Below are 26,605 nucleotides of genomic sequence, written 5' to 3'. Positions count from 1 at the left end.
AATGTCGATTCACACTGGATTAATATTATTACAGGACCTCTTTGCTGAAATAGGGCAGGTAATTTGCAGTGGAAGTTTTACAGATATGGCAGATTCACATGGGATTAAGATCACAGACAACCTCTGCAATTATTACCAATTACCACAGGTAATACTAGTCCCATGTGAATAGAGTTTAGGATTCCAGATGGATCATTTTTAGCCACAAGGGTGTCATTATTTTGTTATTAGCATCACTTAAACCCTCGTCTTCCAGGTTCTATGTCTATATGTGATATTTATCCTTGTTTTGCTGTAGTGAATTTCCATTTTAAGTATTGAAAAGGAAAAAAAAAATACATTACTGGAGATGTTAATGAAGATAAGTATGAAAACAACCACTAGATGGTGTTGGTCACCTCTATATAAACCCTTATTTTACATACAAGAACTAACATTTTCACAAAACTTTTACACCCACACAAAAAGTTTGCTTTCCAGATGGTTGTAACTGCTGTGTTTGTGTTTTGTTTTGACTAGGACCCAGAGGCTTTGGCCGAGCTCATGAAGAACATGCCACTAACTAATGACGGCAAATTCTTGCTGTTGGAGCCTGAGGCGGGTGACACGAATGACGGAGCTGGACAGGAAGACCTGGAATCTGAGGCTTAGTCCCAACCAAGACCAAAACCACTACAAAGACCAGGGCCACAGTTCGACTTTTACTCAGAGGAGACGAATTTCCCTGGATTAAGGTTTCACTATGACCTCTAGCCCTAACTCTGGTACCGTAACACCTGTATTAGAGAGTGTAGTTCACTTCCTGTGTTACTAAATCTCCAGTTATGTGCTGTAATGAAAGCAGAAGTCAAGGGCCAAGGGTCGCCTGGTTCCAAAAAGCACATCTCATGGATACTCCATTAGATCTGCTTTCCTGAGATCAGTCTGTAGCATGGGTTATTGGATTTGGTACTAAGCTTTGTCTTGTTTATCCACCACAGTGAGGGCAACAGTACATATATGTAATGTTTATGTTTTATTGTCTTCTAATATCCCCACCTATCTGTTGACACTTCTCTAGGAAAAGGTGGTGAATTGTTTGCTTCATTTTAGGTTTACATAGTTGGACATTCTTTTGGAGAGTTTATTTCTTTTTTTCTTTTTATTTCTTATATAACTCATAAAGCTCTTATGCAACTACTTACTGCATTTATTTCTTAATTCTCCATGTACAAAAAGGTATTGCACTTCCAAGGTTTATATCTTTTTAATAAGACTTAATGGGTACAGAATGCACTAATTGGGACACTGAGATACAGAGGATTAAGGAATTTAACAATGAAGCTTAAAAATAGGCACTCCCTTTGTATCTGCAGGGCAGTGACTGCTGCATAGATTATAATTAGTCTGTGAGCATGCATCAAAGCTGTGAACATGGTTGGCATGATGTGTTGTTGTTTTTTTGATGAAAGCAAAATGGAGATCGTTTGCAATCCTGCCACGACGACGTTCAACAGACTTGGCATCCTGACTATCTTAAGCATTCCTACCAAGTGAATGAATCAATGTCATGTTTTACATGTTAATTCTCTCCTAACAGTAAAACAAGTCTTCAGACGCCAGTATGCCAGGTTTTTCTCAAACAGCCCAGAGATTCTGTAGTTAAATTAAGAAGTACTTTGCACTCAGTTTTTGTGAAAGCCTCTGTAAATATGATCTGTTCCAGTGTCTTTATGATGTTTAATCAGAGCATGATTAAATAACGGTCTTCTTCCTTGTTCCCTTTGCTGAAGATTAAAACCTCTTCACTGAGCTGTACTACTTAAAAAAACAGCTAAAATGTCATAGTAACGCATGTAGGCAGACTACAGTGGGATATTATGTATGTACTTATTAAAAAGCCATTCACTGAGCTCATGTATATGAATTGTAATCATAACAGAAAAAACAAAAGGAAAGTGATTGATCTGTGAAATTGGTCTTTCCAGCTGCACCCCAGCATATTTTTGTTCAGTTTTAGCCCATTTGAGCAGGAACACTAATCTCCGTTGACAGTGGGAGCCTGTGATGCACTGAGCAACTGTGACATGTTTGTACTGTGTAATTTGGACGAGGTCAAAGCCACTGACGTGATGGTGATTGTTAAAGCTACTTTGTGTCGACCAGCGGTCTTGCTTGCTTTTTATACTGAACATCTATATGTCAGAGCTCTGGTTAAAACTCATGTTAAAAGAAGGATAAAATGTGGTTAAGATGAGTCATTTTTGACCATGTTGGATAACACTGTACAGTGTGTTTTTAAAAAGAAGTGAAATGTAATGGTTCAAATTGTCTTTCTGTTTGCTCATGTAAATGCGTATTGACAAGTCATCTGAAACCTAAGAGAAATGTCTGTCCATCAAAAGGTACCATCCTTCTATAGGTGCTGTTCCAGAAGCACATCCTTTATTAATCTGCCAGAGCATCCCAAACCTGTGCAGCCTACAGAATCCAATTTGACCTGCACAAGCCGGAGCCTGTGGCATTTCTTTGATTGATGGCTCTGTTGGTGGAACTTCTCCATCTAGTCAAGAATCCAAGTCCTCCTATGTGGCCTGCTGCAGACCATTATGCATATTACAGCTGTGTCGCATAGTCGTGTTATAGTTTTGCTTTGTAACTAATGCACCGTCAGGAAAAGTCTCGGTACTCATGGTGTAGAAAATAAATGTCAGTAATATAGCAAGGACTGCATTTTCTCCCTCTTTCTTTTTGTAAATGGCTGAAGTTGACAGAATCCACTACGTATAAGGCTTTGCACTTAATTTGTCCTAGTTTTCTAAAACCAATGTCAACATGCAATCTTTAATAAATGCAAGTAATTTTTTCTTACTCAAGTAAAAGCCGTGTTTTCTTTACATCACAAAAGAACACATTAAAGAATAGAGGATTTATTAAACAAAGCATTTCCTTTTTGTATTTACATATAATTAACAATTTATATGCAGCCCACAAGCTATTTTCTACAAAGCTCAAGGCACACCAGGACATTACAGTAACTACGTCCACTTCATTCACAGACATTGACAGTTTATAGTTTATAAAACAGCAAAATGTTTGGATCCTGCACACCGATGAGAGCCGATCGCCTTATTTAGTTACTATGCCAAAATCCATGCCTGTTTACAATATTTTACACACTTGAAGAGCAGAAAGGATCCAATTATCTACCTTACAAACATATAGCAAAAGACAAACATTTTTTGTGCATAATGGATCGGCATTTTCAATCACATCTAGCATATATAATTGTGACACTTAGCTCCTGTGCCCCTTCATGTTCTTCAGGAGTCTTTGTAGTAGTTGTTGAAATTAATGCGAAGGAGGAAGTCCTCTAAATGAGGCTGGTAGCCTCTGTTCACCAACTTGGTTACCACTAAAGGAAGAAGTGAGATAATTGTTAAATTCTTGTCAACACAAGCCTCATTAAAATGAGCAAAACACATTGTTGCAGCTAATTAAGACAATACTGAGTAAGCAGGATGAAGAGCTCGTTTACTTCAGCTTTCTCGGAAATAGATGTAAAAAAAAAATATATTCAGTGACTTTACCTTTGAAAAGAAAGTGAGAGTAATACTTGAAGGTGTTGTAGGACTGCTGCATGGCAATGAAGCTAGGATGCACTGCCTCCCCCTGCTGGTTATCCCAAGGCTGTGCAATCAGCTGAGCTCTGAATTTGAGGATCAAACTGAAGATACTGTGGATGATGTTCATAACCGGCGCTGCCTTCTCTGTGAGCAGCCCCCTGGGGACCAAATGGAGTACAAAGTTTAAGAAAATGAGACAGAACTTTGATTTTTAGACAAGCTCAAATTATACATGGAAAACTGTGAAACTGACAACCTCTCCTAATGAGATTAGATCATTCATCAGGTTCACAAGTTAGCCTCAGACACAGATAGAATTTTAATTAACTTTTTTACAAGGAGGTAAAATTCATTTTCTATGAAATTATGGGTGCAGAGTATGACTTGTCAACTTTCCATTCCTGCAGACAGCCTGAAGAAATTACTCATCACCCATGAATTTTTCTGTTTTTATCGATGTTGCAGTTGTGATGGTTGGTTCAAAATTCAATTTTTGCAATATACTGTGGTCCTCCATGAAGTAGAGACCCACAAAACACACACAGTCTTCCAGTGCATGATGGTTAGATTCCCAAAGACGTCTCCCCAGCCAGAATCTGCCACATGATTTCATAATAAAAAATGAAATCTGTATCCTTCTCTTGTTTCAGAGCAGATATGCCCTTTAAACACCTTTAAATGTTCTTGAAAGTTTGATCAGTTTCCAATTACTTTTGTAAGTAGTACTTTAGAAAAACGTAGTATTAACAGTCATGGACCTTTTTTCTGGTTTTCAGTAATTATACTAACACCAGCTGATCTACTTTTGACAGTTCTAGTTCATTTATCTGTGCATCAATTGCATCCATGTGTCTCCCCCTACTCCCCTCCCTTCTCCCCTTCTCCCCCTCTACCCCAGTCTCTCTCTCTCTTTTTCTCCTCCTTTACCCTCTCTCTTTTACTCCGACTGGTCAAGGCAGACGGCCATCCTCTAGGAGTCAGGGTCTGCTCGAGGTTTCTGCCTTTTCAAAGGAAGTTTTTCCTCACCACTGTCCCCAGTCACAAGTGTTTGCTCCTGGAGGACTCTGTTGGGTTTCTGTACATTGGCTTGAGAGTCTGGTTTTGACAGGCTCTATGTGTAAAGTGTCATGTGATAACTTTGGTTATGATTTGGCGCTACATAAAAAAATGTGATTTGATTTGAATAAAATACTTATGACTAGACTGTGGAGCACAAAATTCTAATCACTAAATAAATAACTGAATCAAGATGAACTATTACCATTTGTATTACAATGATGAAGCATTAAAATACATCCAGTGTTTCATATGCACAGTTCCACCTCTCACCTGAAGATGGCTCTGTTGAGGTAGTCTGCATGTGTGCGGTGGATGGCATCTAGGTCATTTGCAGCAGCCAATTTGGCAGTAAACTCGCTCCAGGACACTTGTAAAATCTGGTTGGCGATGTATCCCTGTATCACTTTGACAAAGTGCTGCATCTCGTGTCGGTACAATTGCAGCTGACGGAACTGAACAGAGCGACCTGCACCTTTCACCAGCGCTGAAAGACAACCATTAAAACAACCTATGATGCAATGCAAGGATACATCATAAGAAAACATATGCCTGTTACAGATTAGCAAATGAAATTAATTCTTATTTTGCATCAGTGGCTCCCTTTGGGCTTGTCTCTGTGTGTTTGCAGGACGCTTCCATGCTTTCCTCAGGTGTCACAGTAAGACCTTAGGTTATTTGTAATGCGTCAACGTAATCTGTGATCTTAATCATATACAGTAAAAACTATCCCACTGCAAACACAGACGTCCTGTGATTGAATTAATCTCATGCAAATTGATATTGTGACTTGCAATGTGATATGCAAAATTTTATGTCTTCTGTGCATTTATTTTGCCTGATTCCTGCCTGAGAATTATGGAGGCTGCACTGGCAATTACAAACAGAGCAAATTCATGTCGCAACTCACCACGGAAACCTATTTGTAGAAAGAGCAAGCTCAAATCCTTCAGCAGAGTGAAATCTCTAAAAGCGATCAGATGGCTGACATGCATGGCAGCATTCAGGAATGAACATTTCTATCTTTCAACAGGCTCAACTGTTATCCTAGTGAGCCTTGACATCATATCTGTGGGATAATGTCAGTAAATTTGGTCAGGACTTCGTTTATCCCATGCAAATGTGCTGTAATGCACAAAACACAGACATGGAGGGGTTAATTTCTGAAACATTGGAGTTCCACAGGTTTTTCTAACCCTATGAGAATAGGGTTTACCACTGAAGTTTTTGACTGATTTGTTTTTCTCTCCATCATCCAGTTTTGTAGTTTGCACACATCCAAAGATCGATACTATGTAATGCACTGTGCTATTTCTCAAAAATCCTCAAAAAAGTGGTAAGATGTGGTTTGTAAAAAATAACACGTGGTAAATTCATGAAGTAAACACTCCCCTTTCTTACCCGTTCTCTTGAGGTGAAACCAGACATCACGTAGGCTCCACACCATGTGTTTGAGCTGCAGCAGAAATGAGAACAGACGGTTGTATTTGTTCATGCAGCTGTCCGTGATGATGATGTTCAGCGGCCACTCCACCTGACATAAACAAAGATGAGTGACAAAAAAAAGTCTGTTATAGTGTGAGACTGAGACAGTGTAAAAGTGAGATAAAGAAAGTAGAACAAGAGCTCTGGAAAACCAGGTAGAGAAACAAGATAGATGAAGCTAGGGGTGTGGAGGAGAAAGGTGTGAATGCCAAGATGTTGATAAAGGAGGTGAGAGGATTGTGAGGGGAAGACAGATTGGTGAGAGATGAGTAGAAGCAGAAGAGGAATGGGAAAGAGGAAAAAAACAGTGCAAAATACATGAAGGAAGAGATAAGGACAGGGTGAGAGAGGGATGGAAATGGAGTAAAGGCAGGAGTCGGGAGAGAGATAGGAGGGTGAAGAACAAGGAAAGACAACAAGAGCAGAGGACGATATGTATGGCATTAGTCACAGTGTATGCCATCTAAAAGACCCGACTCCAATCAATCTAAAAAGTTCACGCATTTAAGTGCATGATAAGCCAATTTTCCACACTAAGAGCAGTTTGTCAAAACATGACAGGTTGTCACATTCAAGCTGCCACTCCTGCTGAGACAAGCACACCCATGTATGCATTCACACGCTGATATTCACGGCGTTTAACCACCTATACTTACCTTGTAGCGAAGCTCTAGACAGTTGAGGGAATCGGGTGCGTGTGGGTGGAAGGTCTCCGGGAGAAATCGAAGGGCAAAGGTGAAGTTGCTTGCCAGAGGAGTGTCTCCGTGTAAGCTGTACTGCAGGGCCTTACTGAGAATGGAGTTGAGGACCAGTGGGGTGAGCAGCTCACCTGGAGTCTGTCCACTGCCCAGCTGGAGGGGATGAAACATTGGGCAAAAGCAACCACAAAGGTCAAATATGGATATCAACTGTACCTGTACACCTCTAATGAGCTGCCAAGGCTCGAAAGCTTACAGAAAAACACTAAGGTGATAGGATAAGCTGTCGGACATAAGCAACATGCATGAATTAGCACAGGAAAAAGAAATGAAATAATATTATAAGCATTAGGTAGATTAAATATGATCTGTCATCTGTAATGCTTTAAACTGCATTAACAAGATACTAAAAACATGGAATGCTGAACACTCAAAAAACTTTAAAATGCACGGCAATCATTGGGGAAACAAGGACATCTGGGCTGTTCTAAGATATCCTTACTCAAATTCTACTAAGGTGCAATAAATTGAAGAAAAATGCCTTATATCAGCCCAATTTGAATAGTGCAGAGAAGACAACACTTCTGAAAGAGCATTACCTTTTCAAAGAGTAGATCACTGAGGGACTGTGCAAACTCTCCATCCTCCATCAGCAAGAAATGGCGCAGCGCCTCAAAGTGTCTCTCCACCCCTAATTCCACAAAGAAGTAGTCCACGACTGCTTTGTTCACCAGTGAAACACTAGGAATAAAGGGTGAATGGGAGAGCATCCAAGGTAAGGAAGGGAAGGGTTTGACACAAGAATCAGTGCTGAAAATGATGCTGACTTGCAAATTTGATACAGAGGGTGGGAATGAGGAAGAATATGGAAAAGGCTACTGACTACTGGTGATTTTTCATTTTACGCCCCATACTTTCAATCATTCCTCTGCAGTCATATTATTATAACTCTGAAATTTAGGAAAATTTTCTTCCTGAAAAGTCAGCAGGAGAGATATAAAAATAGAGTTGACATTTCTGCCAAAGTCTACTGTGTCATCTAAGGAGGTGCATGTATGTGGAGATGTGTTAATCAAAACTTTGAGCTATGAATTACAGCACTAAATTTACAGCACCCTGCCTGTGTGAAAAAAGGGATGAGAAAGCAATTCCTTTACACACAAGCGCTAAACTGCACAGTGTGCAAAGACACTGTAGGTGAAGACTGACAAGCCTGCCTTGAGTTGTGATGGATTTTCAAACAGGAAACGATCCTACAAGTGTGGAATGTAATAGGAATTTAAATTATTTCTGCAGTGTACATTATACACTCAACTACAGCTGGAGTGGCCTGAAGTAGCAAAAAAATGACATGAGATCAATGAAAACCTGATACCTGCATTTTCTCTTTGTAAATGTGCAAATACGCACTCTTTCAAAGATTCTTAAAACTCTTGCTTGTAAACAATAACCCCCAGTGTGCTTAAAAGCAAAATGTTCAAATCCATGTCCTAAACGAAACCTTTTCTTTCAGTCAGTGACTTACTGTGTGATGAGCGGGGTAGTGACGGAGTGTTTTATCAGGACCGGCAGGGAAACCATCTCGCTAAGCTGGACGGTAGTGGTGTCTGTCGCCCGGTGGAGGGTGGGGTCTATGGGAAGTCCCCAGGGGCCCCGGGTTACATGCTTCAGTAGCTGACTCTCTGGGGATGAAGCTGTGGAGAGAGAGGTATGCTGCTGAATAAATATCAACTACACAACTACAGGAAACGGCAGACTAAAAGATTGAAATGTATACTCAAACAAAATAAAAGCAAAAGGTAAATTCAACAATATCACACAAGTGCAGTTTTTCCTAGAATAGATAATGCAAATGAGATTCAAAACACTGACTAATTATATAAACACAGAGGATGGCGATTATGCAAGAATTTCTTTCTTTCTCCAGCAGACAGTGGAATAGCTGTTGTTTATACAAACATTTGGATAAACAATAAATACAGAGGACTGATAAACACTATAATGTTAGCGTAGTGATTAGAAGTATCTGTTAGATGTATTAATGTGTGTGTAATCCTGTAACTGTGTGTTGTATTTGCTGCTGCCTATCTTGGCCAGGACTCCCTTGTAAAAGAGATTCTTAATCTCAATGGGATTTTTCCTGGTTAAATAAAAGGTAAAGAAAAAAAAAGAAGAAAAAAAAAAAAAAAAAAAAAAAACCTCTAGAGCAGGAGTTATCCCATCCAGGTCCTAACTTTGGTCTTTATTATAGAATATCTCTTGGATAAGGAGATTCAGGTTCACTTCAGAGAGGTGCTGTTTTATTTCTCACAAGTGAAAAAGTAGGCGGAGCTTACTAATAACCCAGCCCCGCTGCACAACACTTAACCCCTCCTGCTCACTGATATCCTGCCTAGTCAGGGATACATTTTGAACTTTAAATTAAAGATAATTGTAAAGTAGATTAAACTAAATTACTGTCCTTTTTGGGTAGTTCAGTCAAACCAAGACAAACATTATTCTGCCCAAGTCTTAAATCTCCATCCGATTACACTTTCTCTGATGAATTGTGTGAATAGTCTTTGAAAAATCCTTTGGACAAAAATCTTGGATGGATGGATGGATGGATGGATGGATGGACAGACAAGCAGACTTCTGGCTTTGGGAAAAGATGTTAATCTATATTTCATAAGTACTGACATAAAAATAGTTTGGCAAATTATTCTTTAAAATTCAAATGACAATTCATATATTAATACCGATATCTAGGGGCTGAAATTCGTAAATGCATTGTTTCCTTTTTTTAACTTCATTTTCCATCATGCAGCGTAGTACTGCGCTTCCCATCAATCGGGAAGCTGTGCTTCCTGTCACTCTCCCTGGCAACTGCTTAGCAACGTGAATTAAATCAGTCCCTCCTGACTTTAAAAAAGGCAAATTTAAACAAAAAATATATCTAATGTGGAGATGGGACTATTCCTCAACTGTAGGTACCAAATTGGCCAGTTTAAAACATCTCAATTTCTCAAAACTGCATAGATACACACACAGACAGACGACACCTTCCAGCATTATAATATATATATATATATATATATATATATATAAATATATATAAAAAACATAAGGACTGTACAATAAAAATAGAAAGGGCCTTACTTTAACAGAGCCACACAATCCAACCATCATAAACCAGACTTGAGGCTCTTAATGAAACTGATGGCCTACATTCATAGACTCTGTCCATTTATCACAGCTTAACATCCATGTTTTTTAAACCTCCAAATCTGCAAGGTGCCACATTTCTCATTTCAGACTAATGCTGAGTATATTTCAACATGCATTTCCTTTTTTTTGGGGGAAGTTCCAGAGAAAGTTTTTAAGAAAACAACTATGGAGTAAACACACTGTGTACAAAATCAACTCATCCATGATGAAATATTCTCATACTGTTACTAAATAATGACAAACAGAGCAGGAGCTATTGGAGGTAATTCCATTTCTAGCTTGACTTCCAATCTTTCCAGGTTCTGACGTGGACCACTCATTATTTTCCACTCACAAATACGTGATTGGACACAATACTGGTTGTTATTCAAGAAATAGAATTTCTGCAGAATAGTTCAGCAGAAGTCATATGAACAACACATAAACAAGAACAAAATGGATGTCTATCTAACCTGTTTCATTTCACTTACAGGAACCATACAAATTCCTGATAATACATTTCAAGCTCATCTACAAAGCATCCTTTGTGGTGCTTTTAGAATCAGTGATTTTACTTAACATCATTTCAACGTGTTGTAGATTTCCTGGATAAACTACCTGCCAAAGGAACCATTAATCTTTAGGCTGTCATGTTTTCTACTAACCCATTATGTTGTAGCAGTCTTCGTAGTGTTCCACCTGGTACTGGGCAGACAAAGCCGAGAGGTATTCCTGCTCAGACTTTTCTCCGGGGGACAAGCCAAAGCCGGCTGCCCAGGACCCCATGCCCTCTAACAGCTGCTCACCAGGGCTCACGGACTTACAAACTGCAGAGAGATGTGGAACACTGACTTAAATATACACAAACACGGTTTTCAGTGACATCTTAATTTGTTACTTTTCTTAACACCAATATGTCTGAGGAAAAAGATTCCACTTTGCAGGACTTTAAAGGCCTCCGAGTTTTACTCCAAACACCAAGAAACCAATTAAATGCAAATATCAGACAAAGTTTTAAGTAAAAAATGGTAGATACAAACTTAATAAAAGAACACTCCTTCTAAAGGATTCATAAGTGTTTTATAATTGATTTATCAATTAGGTCAGTCTGCAATTTCGTTGTACAACCTGTGTAATTACAAAAAAAGCCTATTCAAGTCAATTCAATTCAATTTAATTCATAACAAATATCACATCATATCATAGGTTTTAATACATTAATTTTAGATTCTTTGATTGGTAAAGATTAAGTGACTGCTTCTCTTTTCATTTGTCCTATTAATATACCAGGCTTTTAGTTGTTCGTAATGGCTAAAAATAAGCTTTAATGTAAAGTGTATGACAAAAAAATCAAAGAGCAAGACTGAGACTCCTAAATTGCCTGGCCTGTGGTCAAATGTTACTTTTTGACAACAGGCCAGTCTTTTTTTTAGCTGCTTATTGATGTATAAGTGGTTACAACTTAATTACAATGTTATTTATATATGCTTTAACTGGGTAGTCTTATGGTAAACTGGTAAACTAAAATCAAGATTCATACACATTTTTCAAGGTCAAATTCAAGCACTTCCCAAGCACTTTTAAGGGTCATTTTCAAATTTTCCAGCACAGAACCTTGTCACTGGGGTAAAAATACATATCTACAGGAATACATAAACTCATGATTATTTTTTTTTCAATTTTTATCCCAATGATGTACAGTGTATTATGCTATAAACATCAACAATTATATCTGATAACAGCAGAAATGTAGAAAGTCAATGAAAACACAGTTTTATCCAAAAAAACAGAAGCCATTTGGCGTTCTTCAGACACAATCGCACTGAGCCAAAGATTAACATAAAAATGTACCAGGAGTCCACCTGAGAGCACCTGGTAATTTTGTTTTTTGACATAAAAGTTTTATTTTTCAAAATGTATCGCCTCTCTGTAAGTAGCTTTGGCTTGCCATCTAACCTGGCAGAGTTAATATTAAAAATACATAAATGAATTAATCACATCACAGAGCTATAATTGCGAACACTTTCAAGCACTTCAACTACAATTCAAGCACTTTTCAGACCTTAAAAACACAACATTGAAATTCAAGTATTTTCAAGCACCTGTAAAATGTGTATTTTTTTGTGTGCATTATTTAATACCTTCACTATCTTCATTCTCTGCTGTTTTTTGATGATATCCACTCCCTTTGCCTTTCACCAAGCATCCAGTTCCCAAGGAAGAATCTGATGAGTGGCCATAAGCACTGCCTGGTATTACAGAGAGTTGAGGCTCCTTCCCCAACACCACACAACCAACTCCGAGTGTCGAATCAGAGGAGTGACCGTAGGAACTGCCTGGTAGCGGTGATGGTAGTGGTTCAGCTTTAGATACCACACAACCGAGGCCTAAGTTCGAGTCTGAAGAATGGCCATGAGCACTGCCAGGCAGAGGAGCGCGCTTGGGTTCCTCTGTTGATACTACACATCCAATACCTAATGTTGAGTCTGACGAGTGACCGTAGGAGCTTCCAGGTAAAGGCAACAAGGCAGGTTCGGTTCCAGATACTACGCAGCCTGGCTGTAGGGTGCAGTCTGAGGCATGCCCATGCTTACTCCAGCGGGGCCTTACATCAGGTGTGTTAGACACAAATTCCCCCACTTTAATATTGGCATCGGAGGAGTGGCCGTGGACACTGGCGGCAGGAAGTGTTGAGACAATATTGGACACATTTTCTCCCAATTTAATATGGGCTTCTGACACATGACCATGTACGCTAGGGGAGGGTAGAGGGGCGTCCACATCTGAAACATGCTCCCCAACTTTGATGTGAGCATCTGACGCATGACCATGGGTGTTTGCTACAGGAAGTGGAGCGGCAACATCTGACACATTTTCACCAACTTTGATGTGAGCATTAGAAGTGTGGCCATGGACATTAGTAGAAGGCCGAGGAGCATTAATCTCTGAAACATGCTCTCCAATCTTAATGTGCGAGTCTGAGGCATGGCCGTGCATGTTAGGGGTCGGCAAAGGACCAGTGACCTCGGAAACATTCTGTCCGATGTTAATATGAGTATCAGAGGAATGTCCACGGACACTTGGAGAAGACTGTGGGACGGTGACATCTGAAACTAGCAAAGGGAGAGGACCAGCTTTATGATGAGCATCTGTGCTGTGGTCATCAGGGTTTGTCTCATTTGTAATCCCAGTAGATTCAAAGGGCTTTGTCGTTACTTCGTGTTCACCATTAGCGTCGTTGCCTTCTTCTGTTGTGGTGGAAACGACAACATCTTTTGTCGTTTCCACAGGTTTGTTTTCATCTTTATTTGCCTCACCTTCAACAGGCAACACTCCCATTTCATTTATAGGTATCGTTTTTTCAGGTGCACAAACAACTTCTTCTTGCTTTGGATCTGTCATTGCTACACTCCCATCTACTAGCTGCACTGTGGCTTGTGATGGATGTCCATAAACACTTGCTTTTGGTATAATCTGGGTTTCCTCTAAGGTGTACTGGCCTGGGAGAAAGCTGGATTTGGACACTTGACCAAAGGGACTGGATTTGGGAAGACTCTCGTGGATGTCAAACACATTCTCTCCTATGGGAATGTGTGAGAAAGATGGGTGGTTTTTGTTCAACTCAGGTTGAACTGCAGCTCCCCAGCGAGGCCTTGGCTGGACTGAGGCCTGTCCAGTGATACCCTCAAGTGGACTAAAGGGGGCACTGAAGTCATAATCAACCGGCTGGACTGTAGGAACTACTTCAGGTAAATCAGAGCCAATTTCGTGTAGGGCCACGTCCACCTGCTGGCTGTCAGGATTTGGTGATTTGGGGAGAAAGTCATTGACATCGATATATTCAGAGATAAGGGGAGAGTCTACAGTTTGGGAAATGTGAGTAGGTGATGATGCGTCATGTGTTTGTGACAGAGCATCACATTGTTCAGTCTTTTCTGGCTGTTGTTCAGATGGCTCCTGAGTGGGAGATTCCTGTAATTTGACATGACATATTGTATTCACTTTTGAATAACAAACCCAGAATAATAACAATATGCAATGGGGAAAATATGTTTGAAGTTGTGGTAACGTACCAGTGTTGGTTGTGGTGTAGTTTGTTGAGAAGTAAAAGGAGGCAACAGATCCATGGGAGGTCTATCCAGGCCTAAGGGATATTTCTGCAGGATTTCCTGTTTAGAAGTCACAAGAGCTCTGTTTAAAATCTTCACTCACACCAAAACAGTCAGCTTACTTTGTCCCCTGTGTTATTTTTGTGTGGAAATGTATCACCAACCTGAATCTGCTGCCTGTCTTTCATGAAGAACTGTTCACGAATTTCATCAAGTCTCATTCGTTGAACCCTCCACATAGCCCGTCTCTCTCTGCGAGCAGCCTCCTCTGATAGACGGCTGTACTGCGCAATCAGCTCCTTCCTACAATTTGAGTGTCGTAACACAAGTGACAAGTAAATCATGCGGCAAAGGTTTTTATCCAGACCAGCCTGCAGTAAATGCACCAGAAGAAAAGAATCGAGTGAAGCCAGGATTCTTCACAACATCTAATTTTTAGGATTGTGTGATGTTTAACACACCATTTAGAGTGTGTTCGACATGAGTTACTTGCTTTAATTATTTGTAATATTAGCAGTAAAACTAGATAATAACAGAAATATATTCTACCATACAGCCTATCTTCATAAGGACAAATTAGCCGTTCTAATTTTTACAGCTGGGTCTGATTTCTCATGACATTATAAAAAAAATTTGACTTATTAGAATATGGAGCAATTTATATTCAAATATGAGCAGAAATCATTGAGCCAACAGTGTTTCTTCTACAGGCACTTTTAGTGTGCATGTAAGCTATTTAACACTGATGTTAGTTGGTCTGTAACCATGTGCTCAATTGTGTTTCACTGTTTTTAATTACTTAGTAATTACATTCAATACTGAGGAATTTTCTTAACTAATCCTCAGCCACTTATCTATGTATAAAATTAACTATACAGTAAAGTATATACAGTACAACTATACAACTATATACAGTATATAATCACTTACGGCTGGGAAATATGTCAAATTAATTGAATTAATTGAGGTTTTGCTTTCTGAAACTTGTGAAAAATATCTGACTTGAGATTATTCCTTGCAAGACGCTTCTTGCACAATAAAACTTGATACTGAAAGCTGCTGCATTGCAAGATATTCATTGAGAATGTGTTTCTCCAGTCAAACAAATAAATAAATATCAAGCTTCATTTTTTGGCCATATTGCCCAGCTCTATAATAAACTGATATGTAAAAGCCTGAAAATTGGAAATACATGTTTTTTTTTAATTAGACATTCAACTGTACAGCAGAGAATACACCATCCCCTAAATTAAAGCATTTAGTTTTGAATCTTTGCAAAGGATAATGAAGGTGGCAGTGGTGAAAAAAGCCACACTGACCTAGTTACAAGAAAACCTGCAGGTCTAACCAAAGATAAACTCCAACCTCCAACTTGTCGTCTTATGCCTTGACTCTAATAGGGTTTAATCCCAGCACAGCGTCATACAATTATCCCCAATGTATGGACTGTCCGGCAGCTGAAAACATTTGCACTGATGGAGCTGATGGCCTGCCCCATTTGTGCATACTTTACATTCCAGATCAATTAAAACCTTAATGGAGATTAAATCAATAAAACATTAACAGGTGGAGTAATACAAGTGAATGCAGTTAAACCTGGCTCTCTGCTCCAGTTGCTCTTCCAGAGCTTGTAGTCTTTTCTCTCTGTCCCTCAGTTCTCTGGCAAAGCTGAAATCATCTTCCTCCTGCTTCCTCTTGGCTGCACTTTGCCACTGCACACACACACACACACACACACACACACACACACACACAATTATTTACAGCTTTAAAAAATGGGCTGCAAAACTTGTGGCTGCAATGTATGATAAAGTATTCCATCTGCTGGTAATTTCTGATGTGACTGATGGTGCATTTTAACATCCAATCAATACCATCATATCAGGAATAGGAGACCATTTAATACTCTCTTACATTTACATGCATATCAAATTAGTTACAGACATTTCTTTTAAAAATACACTTGGCTAGATTTTATATATCTGCGACTCTTATTGACACATAACATTTTTAAGTCTCTCTCCATGCATCACTACCTCTTGCGCCTGCTCCAGGTGTTGTTTCAGTTCCTCAAAACGCTCTCTCTTCTTAGCCTCCTCAGCCAGACGTTGCGACACCTGGCGCCCTACAGGAGGCAAGAGAGATAACAGTGGGCTGCTTACCCCTGCCATATCGAAAAGCACATAACATCTCCGTCTCTAGCAAAATGCGTGCACACACACACACATACAAAGTAACATCACCATCTGCCTTACACAAACACAAATTTGCCTTTGCCAATGTACGGGCCTGACATTCCACCCACCCCCAGCATCGACCCCTCCCAAATTTTGACACGCATCTTTTGAAGTAATAAATGATATGAGGAGTTTGCTAAACTGTGCAACTGATGATTAGATTTCACAGCCTGTAGTACTGGAAGCTGTTCAAAGCATTGCTCATTGCGACTGCCACTGTGCATCTCTCCTGAGAGGAATGAACAGAGCTGAAGGAAGCTTTCATAGTCAAGACTCCAGAAGCGAGTGTGGCTTACACTTAGAGCTGGGCAATTTGTTAAAGCTATACTCTGTGGGATGGGTGTGTGCATGTACATCAAGCACTGCATAAAATTATTCTCTGCAAGTGTGAGTGTGTTGCGGTGCAGGTGTGACACTAACCGCGGATGCTCTCCAGAGTCTTGGCTGCTGACTCTCTGACCTGATTGATCAGCTCCTGGCGCGCCTGCTCTGTTCGCAACGCCTAACAATGGACAGACAAGAAATCATCATTAACAGAGGCACCTCCACCTGCCCTGTAGCTCACCTCTCCTCCCCTTCCTCTGCCAGTCAGCACAGCCAGCAGCTTACAGAATATAGGCCACACAAACCAGGCTGTTACACTTACTCATGCAGCGTGGAAGTCTCAGACTACCTATATCATTTTAACGACTTACTGCAAAGATTTTCAGTTCGTGTGGGGCAGAGTTGAAATAATTGATCATGTTATATTAAAAAAAAGGGAAAAAAAGGAATCTTATCTCCTCTTTGTCTCAAGGGACAATACCTATGTCATGGCTTGTCTTAGTACAAGTTTTATGTCTCCCTTAAAGCTAAGTTTCCCCTGATTTTTAATCCATAATTCTTTAAATCCATTAAAGTAGCAGCTAGCAAGAACATAATAGTGTAATAATCAAAGTAATACAATATGCTGACTGCCATATTTTCCACTCAAAGACTTTACTTTGGTTACCCCTCAGGCATATTAATGGCCATCAAAGTGCATTTGGAGGCATATTTCAGCAGTCTACTCAGAGTTGAAATACACTGATTTTATCTTCAACATTACAGTGGGTTGATAAATATTCTTGCCCGATAAGAAATAAGAAGAGCAATATTACCGCAGCTTTAGGAGAAAACAAAATACATCAGAGAAATGGAAGATGCTATTGTATGTAACAATATGTGTGTGCGTTTTTTGTACTTGTTCCTCCCTGCTGACGGCACTGTGTTTTGCAATCCTCTCCATCCGTCCGCGGTACACTGCACAGTCCTTCTCAATTTCCTCCACCTCCTGGAGGGAGAAGGTGACAGCTATGCGAGGCACTGGCAACTCTGACCAGCAGATGTAGTGCTGTAAACACATATGAGGTGACATTAGGACCATAAAGTACAACTCTTGTTTTCATCAGTACAATTGTAGTAACTTACTTGGTGGGATTTTAGTGGTACACCATGTTGACCCAAACTAAAATTCCTTTAAAAACCTTTTCAGTTGTGAAAGTAGATAATGTATCTTGCAATGTCCAACAAAAATGTACTATAAATGTGACTCAGATTGTACAACTGCACCCAAACAAGTAATTACAGGCACTGGCAATGTGACTCAAAAGACAAACAACACTGAAAGTGGGAGTGTGTGTTTTTTTTTTGTTGTTTTTTTTTTTTAAACTTCACACATGAATACTCAATTTACTAAGTGTCAAAAACCACAATTAGCACATTTACACCATCTTTTCACTTTCATGTGTTTTTAGAACATAATATCCAATGTCTGCACAGTACAGAGCTCATGCTGATAGAAATCAACATAAAGAAAAAAAATTCAGTTACAGAATGCCAATTAGTTAAGTGAATTGGCCCTGTGGTTCAGGTCACATAGGTCACATCACAAAAACATTGCCATGTGGTGAACCAGCAAGACAGTCACAGTACAAACAAAATGAACAGAATTAGATTACAAAACCACTTCAGTAAAGCTTATTTGTCTAGAATGCAAAATTCTACTGTCACCATGCCAAGTACGGAATTCCATTAACTTACAAAGAAAATGTTTAGCGCTTTAGGTTTTATACAGGTACTGGCAATGCAACAAACTAAAGAATAACACATCTAACTTAATATGATTCCAAAAGCAGGGAATCACAGTGTGATCAATATTTGAGAAATGAAGAACAGTAAGATATGGCAAAAACCCTGACGCTGCAGAGGAAAACAAGAGTTCAGAGTTCAAACATCTGCTGAAAAACACTGTTGTATCAAGAGAATTCACCACAATACTAATGTTAGCACACTGATAATGGTTTGCAAGAGACCGTGTCCCCATATGTCTTAATATGGATTATCTGTCACATCCCTTGCGAACTGTATGGATTTCCAAATGGACAGAACCATTGTTGTGAAGCGGTTGGCAGGTGGTTAATTATGGAGCACATGTAGATTCAGCCAATCTGTGCATCTCGAAAGCAATACACCAAATGACTCAACAACAAGGGAAGAAAAGCATAGGAAATGTAGTGGGGTTACTGCAGAGATTAACATCTCAAATGCTTAATTTATTCTGTGTAATCATTAAGTTCTCTTGGTAGTGTATAAATGAAGAATACAATATATGCACCAATAACAATAAGCTACAAGAAATTCACTCTCCTGCATACATGTATGGATGTGCTTAACATATGTTACCAAACAAACCTGTGGGCAGCAGATCTTGAGCAAGTTGATGGTTTTTCCACAGACATACACATCATTGGCAATGTGTCTGAGAAAGATGGGCACGCAGTCCTCCACATCCTTTGAGATTAGCGTGTAGCCCTGAACCCAGAAGTGTTTATCTGCAGAAATTCAAAGAGGTCTATTACATGCTGTCATAAAATTTAGAACAAGTAGTTTTACTGGTCCATTATTCCTCCGATAACAGTACAACACTCAAATAGAGGAAGTACTAGTGGTGAAGTAATACTCCATCCTGCACCATGCCTAAAACTTTTCCTTATTAGTATGACTTACGGGGCATGGCAAAACTCTGGTCGCTTGAATTAACACTTGGAAATTGTTAGCGCTTAGCTCAGTGATCCTAAGCAAAAAGCATAAGAGAACATGAATGCCCTCAGCTTCCAGAGCTCTTTACAGAAAGCCTGCGGCTTGCCAAGAAAGCTTAGCTGCTGATTGCTTCCCCGGCCGGCGAACTTGTAGGAGAACAATGACATTTGTGTGTCCTCCAAAAAGCGGGAGCGAGAAGTGCATAGGTTCACTGCAGGAGTTGATGAGGTGTAGCCGATGAGCAAATGAACCTCTTACCCACACAAAGCCGAGGTGATGGTCTGACCTTGAGTGGGGTGTTGCACGATATACAATATTTGGACATGCTATAATGACTCACACGAAGCTGTATTTATTGAGTTCTGTCAAATTAAACTGTTATGCTGTCCGCTAGTTCACAGAATAAAGTTTCATTAAATCATTCTTTGATATTTCAATCGCATCAATCTAGTGCAGTGAGGAAAAAAAATCTTTTTCTCACTGCTTTGTTACAGAGACTGACTGAATAAAATGTCTATGTCTATCCAAGTACACCTGCCAGAGAAGCTTAAAACATCCTCAAACTGGATTTTTTTCAACAGACTAGAATATGTCTTTCCGTCAGAAAAAGAAATTAAAATGTACTGCCTATTGTTTGAGCTCTGACAAACCATTATTACTATTAAAAAGGACATGGCATTGATGAGCAACAAGACACACAAAGTCACTCTGCCAGCTCTTGCAGTGTAGAGATGGGACCGCACGCACTTTTCACTCCAGTCTTGTACTTGCCTTTAGGAGACAAGTTATTAATGGTAATAAAAAAATAATTAATCCTGTCCAGATTTGTCAAGGACAATTACAAGAAAAATATTTGTAAAACTTGCTAATCTCACAAAATTGCAATGGTGTGCCAACTGAAAAGTATAAAAGGAACATTACTCATTTGTGTTTTTCCCTGTGGCTTACTGTGAGAAGATGGCTCTGCTCCCCTCAGCTGCAGTCGCTGATTCTGTTTTCTACTGATTATCATCCAATAACTTCATGACATCCTTTATAGACACAAGGACAAATCCAACTGGGCAATAAAGGCTGTAATGAAATCTTTTTTTTTTTTTTTCTGCTAGACGATCTGTCTGGCCGTCTTTTCATTTTCAAGCCGGTGTTTATGTGGCGGCATGTGTGTATCACCTCACCTCTGAAACTGAGATACTCCTCATTGACCTGGATCATGAACTCCCCATAAACATCTCGAAACACACCGCTATACACCCAGTCAGACACAAACCTAAGAAAAACAATAAAACCAGTCACATATTGAATATTCAAGAGTCAGTTACATATTTCAAGAAAAAAGATGAAATGAGCAACTTCTACAAGACATATCTTTCCCTAGATTGGATTAATTTGTCTTTGAAGATCATTTGTAAGAGGGCAGTGACTGACCTTGTATAAGGTTCACAGCTTCTCTTCAGCAGAGACAGCAGGACAGGATAGTTCTCGTTACTGCAGTTATTCTGTGCTTCATTGTACAGGTAGGACAGCAGTTTAACACCCTGAGGAGAGCCACATGGTACTGAGCTGACATCCCATCTGATAGGCTAAACACAGCCATGATGGATGACATATTGCCGTTTGCAGATAAAAGAACACTCACCACAGGGAAGGTGGCTTGGCCAGCACCCAAAGGCCCATCCACACAGCAGAGCTCCGACAGGTATCTTGGATTAAAAGAAAGCTAAGATTTTTTTGATCTGATGATATTTGCATCAAGGCTTTCAAATACAATTACATGATACACAGAATAAGATTTCACAAGAACTGTGAAATTAACACTTAACACCGGCAGAACAATTATACTTTTGAAATTTTCAATAGCTCTGTAGTTTTTGTCTTTCACTTTGGTTTTTAATTCAGATATTCTTATGAGCGTGGGATGATGTATTTTGATATTGAGTAACTGGCTCATTTTACTATAGTTTTTAAATAATTTTTGTCTTAGTTTTTCAGGTGTTTTGAGGTATTAATTTATAAACTAGTGGATGAAAGAACCATTAACACTGCTCAACCCACAGAGGAACTCGATAATACGAACCCAGAGCTAAAAAAACAAAATATGTAGCCAAACAACCAGAAAGTTCTCTTTTCAACCCCAGTTCCATTACATTTTCATTCCTGTTCTTAATTTGATTTTCATGTCTTTGAAAACTTATTTTTGTTTTTGTCTTCGTTTTCATTAATCATAAGAACTCAACACACAAGACTGCTTAAATGTGTTTAACCTCACCTGAGTTGGTGGCCTACTTTGCGAAAAAGGAAACCGATGGTCAGTAGACTGAGGGTAGGTGGAGTACTGAGAACACATGCTCTGTAATAATGCAGGTACTTCCTCAGTCCACCGGTAAAAGCCTAGGGAGAAACATTTTCAGATTTTATTGCTGTTCTTACACTGATATGAAACCACTAATGATGGCTATTACAGTTTCCCTCTGTAGCACATAAGTGTTAAAGCAAAAGTACAATTGCAGTTTCTACAGCACTAATGATGACTATAAAGATCTACACCACCTGAAACACTAGACCCTTCTTGTCAGCACTCTGTAGAGAAAAGCGACTAAGCCTCAGGTAGTAGGTGCCGTACTGGGCCAGTTCCCCAAGGAGACGAGACACGCTCTCTGGAGATGCTCCTGACACGCACACACCAGGTCTGACATCAAATTGAACACTCTGAGAAAGAGATTACATATTTACAGACGTGGAGAAAATAAGATCAATAACTGTATAGTCCAATAACATCCAATACAACAGCCATGCAGCAAAGACATCTTTGTAAAGCTTAAAATATTGAATTTTGTGTTGAGAGTGTGAGTCACCTCCGTAGTGATTTCTGTAGCCATGGTTAGCAGTGTTATTATATTACATTGCCTTACACAGTCAGGTCTGTTTGTTGTTTTGTTTATCTCATGGATGTTTTATGAAAGCCGACTTAAAAACTTCCTAGACAGCATCCTTCAGGGACTAGAGGCAAAAATAACATTTTGTAATCTAGCAAAGACGAAAGCAAATCACAGTCTCAAAGATTACATTTTAATTTGAATTTGTTTCAACTCTATCCCTTCTGAGAGACTTTTTCCTGTCTCTTTTTTTGGTTAATTTATGCTAGACTCTTTTCTGCCTCTTAAAACCCACCTGCTGCAAAGGCAATCTCAGAAAATTTCATTATCAAAACAGGTTCATTTGTTTTGTACACTGTATTTCTTACTTGGTATATGTCAGACCATGTTCCATTTTGAGAGCGATTTGTTTGGAAAGCTTTTCTGCATTTGATAGTTTATCAGTTGTTGTGTTTTTTCTGTTTGATAAGAACATTACAGTATCATTGCAAACATAATATTTATGCAGAAGGACCAGATGCACTGTGTGTAGTGTTTGTGCTGAATTCAAAACAAAATTACAACAATCAATAAAAGTATAATTTTCAATACACATAAATAATGGTGCTTGATGTTTCTACAAGTTTTCATACCAAACACAATAATGTCTGTATAAATTCTGTTTGATAGAAAAACATAATGATACTCTGAAATTTGTAATTTGTAAGGTTCGATATTACATTGAATAATTTTAAGTATCATGGACACAAATTGCATCATAGGTCAAAACACTGTTAAATGTGGATGTACTATTAAAAAAAACAGTACTAGTGTTGTTTGGAAGCAGAAAGATCTGCCTGTTATTACTGGCCTGAGCCAAATGATTTGGCTCACTAAAAAGAGACAGAATTCCCATTTGTTGTGTCCAACCTAGATGTGAGTGATAAAAGTCAACTTAATGGGAAATAATAAACCAAGAGGAGTGCTCTCCTGTGATTTCCATTTTGGCATCACAAACATTTTCATTTATTTCTCCATTATTTCATGTATCACATTAGGCCTGACTGTGTTTTTTTTTTTCTTCAAATCATTTTCAGGTAATACATTTTTATAAGACAGCTGGGTTTGTTTTTTTCCCCACAAATTCACAGATTGCCCATTGACTGTTCTATATTTTTTTTAATAATGGTATGCTATCACAGTTGCTGATTTTAATGCCTAATTCATTTTTATCACTTCAGTCTGACAAACCAATAAAACAACAGATCAATTAGGTTTCATTACATTTTAGAGGCTGTTAAATGTAGAGGATTATACACACTTGGTTGAGAGGGAAGGTAGTGGATGCCACTCCAATCAGGACATTGAGGAGGTCAGTTACAAGTTGTGTCTGAGAGTCAAGGGGCAGTGGGAGAAGAGGAGAGGGTGTAGTGGTGCAGACCACCCTCATCTCCCCCTCCCACAGACGGTAGAGCTGGTCGAAGGCCTCTCTGCCTCCCTCTGTTAAATACAGAGATTCCCTTTTCCCTGGTGGGCTACAAGAAGAAAAGAAGAGAAACACTAAGAGATTCCTGCTGGTTTGTACCTGCTTATATTATATTTCTATTTGCTTACATTAGTATTGTAATTAAGATTCTTTATTTGTCAGTATATAGACACTCGTAGACATGCACCGGACACTGAAATTAACATTCTGCTTTTAACCCATCCCTAGAACATGCAGGAACACACCACACACACTGTAGACTACAAGCAGTAGGCTTGCCAAATCAAGTGCCCAAAGAGAAAATTGGGGTTAAGTGCCTTGCTCAAGGGCACATCAGCCAACAACTTTCTGCCAGTTTGGGGAATTGAACCGGTGACCCTTCTGTCACAAGCCAACTCTCCAGCCTTCAAAGCGACAGCTGCCCGTTAAGTTTACAATCGTAAAAGAAGTAGTAGTTTATTATAATTAATATTGAAAATATTGATCAAGGTAAAGGCAAATGAAACCTACAGTAAAAAAAAAAAAAATTGCAGTGTTGATCTTTCTGTTACACATTTAATATGTTTACCAGCCAACAGACTCCCAGCAGCGGCGTCTTCCTGGCTCAAATGTCCGGAGGGCCTCCCATAAATCAACCTCTGGAGTGGGGCTGGGCTCTGACTGAGAGTCTGGGGTCAGGTTGGATGACGACTGGAAGCCCTCATCCTCAGACTGATCTAAACATGGTGGAACCTGCAATATCCGATATAGTAATCAACATTAAGCCCAAAACCCACACAAATATGGCATGTTAAAATCAATCTGTATGGCACACCACAGATAAATTTAAATTAGCATTTGGCAATATGTTGAATATGCCTGATCTATTGCAACTTTCACATCAGTTCTGCTTGAGATGACAGACTACATTGCAACTATCTGGTAAAAATAATTTTTAGTCAGCAGAATGAGACTCACTTTTGCATTTCACTTCTCTTGCCCTCTCTTAGTGCTGCTTTCCTCTCACAGACATATATTAAGTTCATACAAGTACCAGTGAAATTACAGCATTACAGAACATTGCATCATGAGTCATTACTATACAGCATATTTAAGTCTATTTTCTTAGTAATTCTTTTTCCTCTGTCAGCACTAAAAGTGTCTGGTTAGGCCACTTTACCTTGCAGGAGTTTGTGTAAATAATGTATTTTGCTGCCATTGTAAAGTCATTGTTTTCTTGTATGTCTTTAACTTACAAGAGAAAATGTATCCCACCTCAGAAAAAAATATTCAAATATACACCGCATATCACTATTCAGGCAAAATATACAAGACATGAGTTTTTATTCATCGCCTAGCCCTAATTTGAATACCACACTCAGCTGTAGTCTCTTACCCTAATAGCCAGGCCAGTTACATCAATATTACTGGGAACAGGAGGCAGGTCCAGTCTTATGTCTATCTCTGAGGTGCGAGTATGCTGAAGAGCCCCAAATAGAGACAGCCTGGTCTCCCTCTCAAATCTTTCTTCTGCTTCTAATTTAGTCCTTAGAGCGATCAGCCCAGTGCCAGGAGGGGCATCCATCATCCTCTGAGTCCCACACAGGCTCTCCAAAGTTCCCCATTCCTCCCCACACACTAGTCCCCAGGCCCGGGCCTCAAGCCTCTGCAACTCCTCGCTCTGATAGCCCCAGGGTTGAGGTTTTCGCACAACAGGCCTTTCTCTTCTCATGTAGTCTCTGCTGAAGGAGGTAGGGGGTGGAGGTGCTGAACCAGCTAGGTGCACCAGCAGCTCAAGTACAGAATCTACTTCTTTCAAACCAGAGGATGCTCCCTCTGGCAACCTCCCAAGCTGCTCTTCTAACGTCTCTGCTTCCTCTCTGCATCCTGCCACCCGTAAGTCAAAACATATCATCAAGATTTTGTTTCTGGGTGGTGTATTAGCAACTGCACTTGTTGCAGAGGCAGATCCTTTGGTGCCATCTTGAAATATCTTTGACAGCAGTGCACCATAGGCACGCTTTTTGAGAGCTCTGCGGAAACCTTCTCTGGAGACTCCTCCAAGGGCACGGCGTTTCCATGACACTCCTGACAGGCTACAGTCACACAGGGCACCCAGAAGCTCTGTGATGCTGCTACTGTGGCAGCTAGATCTTACTGGGTTATTTGGGTACATGATGTCACTGTAATATTACCCTGCAAGAGACGAATAAAATGGATTCAGACATCATACTATACAGCAGCTTTTCAGTCACATCATAAATTGGCCAGCATAGTACACGGATGCCAGTATAACAGCACAGCTTTAGCTTGAATGATCAAAATTATCTTAAGATCGCTTAACATTTCTAAATATCTAAGACAGAGTTTACAATGTACTGCATGAGGTGATATATAATAGAAAATACAACTAACGGAATGAGCTAAAGATAACTAGCTTACGCACATTTAGCTGTCGTAATTGCAATCATATTAATATCTATGTCTACGACGACAGTCTTAACACGCTTCCATGTGAATGAACACTTCATTATATTATTTACCTTCATAGGTTGTTGTGTTTTCAGGCGATTCAGATGACTGTTTCAATCCTCCACCTAAACCAGGTGACAGATTCTCTGGCATGCTAGCGTTTGTTATTAGCAAGCTAGCCCGTACCAATAGCTTTCCTGTTCAGTTTTAGAGCAAAGCATGAATAACCAGAACTGTCAAAGCAACTCCAGGAGTATCTTTAATATACTTTTCTTTCTTGGCCCTCCTTTAAATAAGCTGCGATGCTCAAACGTTAGCTAAATGCTAGCTGATAACTTCATTCATCTTTCATCGTCTACCGGGAGCTAACTACGACAAAA

At 39.5% G+C, this 26,605-nt stretch overlaps 2 protein-coding genes across 3 annotated transcripts in view; one reads left to right on the top strand and one right to left on the bottom strand.

The window, feature by feature from the left end:
* appl2 (adaptor protein, phosphotyrosine interaction, PH domain and leucine zipper containing 2) overlaps positions 1-2,707 on the top strand; it is a 21,559-nt gene extending 18,852 nt beyond the window's left edge. The window contains exon 21 of the mRNA XM_030135697.1: positions 520-2,707. Coding sequence (XP_029991557.1) covers positions 520-651 — 132 coding nt within the window. The 3' untranslated portion in view covers positions 652-2,707. The remainder of the gene's footprint in view (positions 1-519) is intronic.
* Positions 1-26,605, bottom strand: part of tubgcp6 (tubulin gamma complex component 6) — a 37,524-nt gene extending 10,919 nt beyond the window's left edge. Inside the window, exons 1-25 of one of the 2 annotated variants that reach the window (XR_003935545.1) lie at positions 26,297-26,605; positions 25,150-25,949; positions 24,343-24,506; positions 23,610-23,823; positions 21,984-22,142; positions 21,703-21,824; positions 21,073-21,136; positions 20,862-20,971; positions 20,612-20,703; positions 19,089-19,228; positions 17,599-17,748; positions 16,797-16,878; positions 16,176-16,264; positions 15,736-15,851; positions 14,304-14,442; positions 14,104-14,199; positions 12,172-14,002; positions 10,696-10,857; positions 8,370-8,538; positions 7,444-7,585; positions 6,803-6,997; positions 6,063-6,195; positions 4,935-5,148; positions 3,570-3,763; positions 3,213-3,394 (exon numbers count right to left, since the gene is read on the bottom strand). Coding sequence is in view for 1 of the 2 variants with exons in the window: in XM_030135696.1 (XP_029991556.1) it covers positions 3,303-3,394; positions 3,570-3,763; positions 4,935-5,148; positions 6,063-6,195; positions 6,803-6,997; positions 7,444-7,585; positions 8,370-8,538; positions 10,696-10,857; positions 12,172-14,002; positions 14,104-14,199; positions 14,304-14,442; positions 15,736-15,851; positions 16,176-16,264; positions 16,797-16,878; positions 17,599-17,748; positions 19,089-19,228; positions 20,612-20,703; positions 20,862-20,971; positions 21,073-21,136; positions 21,703-21,824; positions 21,984-22,142; positions 23,610-23,823; positions 24,343-24,506; positions 25,150-25,929 (5,649 nt within the window). In the remaining variant the exon portion in view is untranslated. Of the gene's footprint in view, positions 1-2,248; positions 3,395-3,569; positions 3,764-4,934; positions 5,149-6,062; positions 6,196-6,802; positions 6,998-7,443; positions 7,586-8,369; positions 8,539-10,695; positions 10,858-12,171; positions 14,003-14,103; positions 14,200-14,303; positions 14,443-15,735; positions 15,852-16,175; positions 16,265-16,796; positions 16,879-17,598; positions 17,749-19,088; positions 19,229-20,611; positions 20,704-20,861; positions 20,972-21,072; positions 21,137-21,702; positions 21,825-21,983; positions 22,143-23,609; positions 23,824-24,342; positions 24,507-25,149; positions 25,950-26,296 lie in introns of those variants that run through there. The other variant, XM_030135696.1, reaches the window with a different exon arrangement.

Source organism: Sphaeramia orbicularis, chromosome 6 (genome assembly GCF_902148855.1).
Source record: "Sphaeramia orbicularis chromosome 6, fSphaOr1.1, whole genome shotgun sequence".
NCBI lineage: Eukaryota > Metazoa > Chordata > Actinopteri > Kurtiformes > Apogonidae > Sphaeramia > Sphaeramia orbicularis.
Note: the sequence above shows the minus strand (reverse complement) of the source record. Positions and strands in the feature narration are given on the sequence as shown.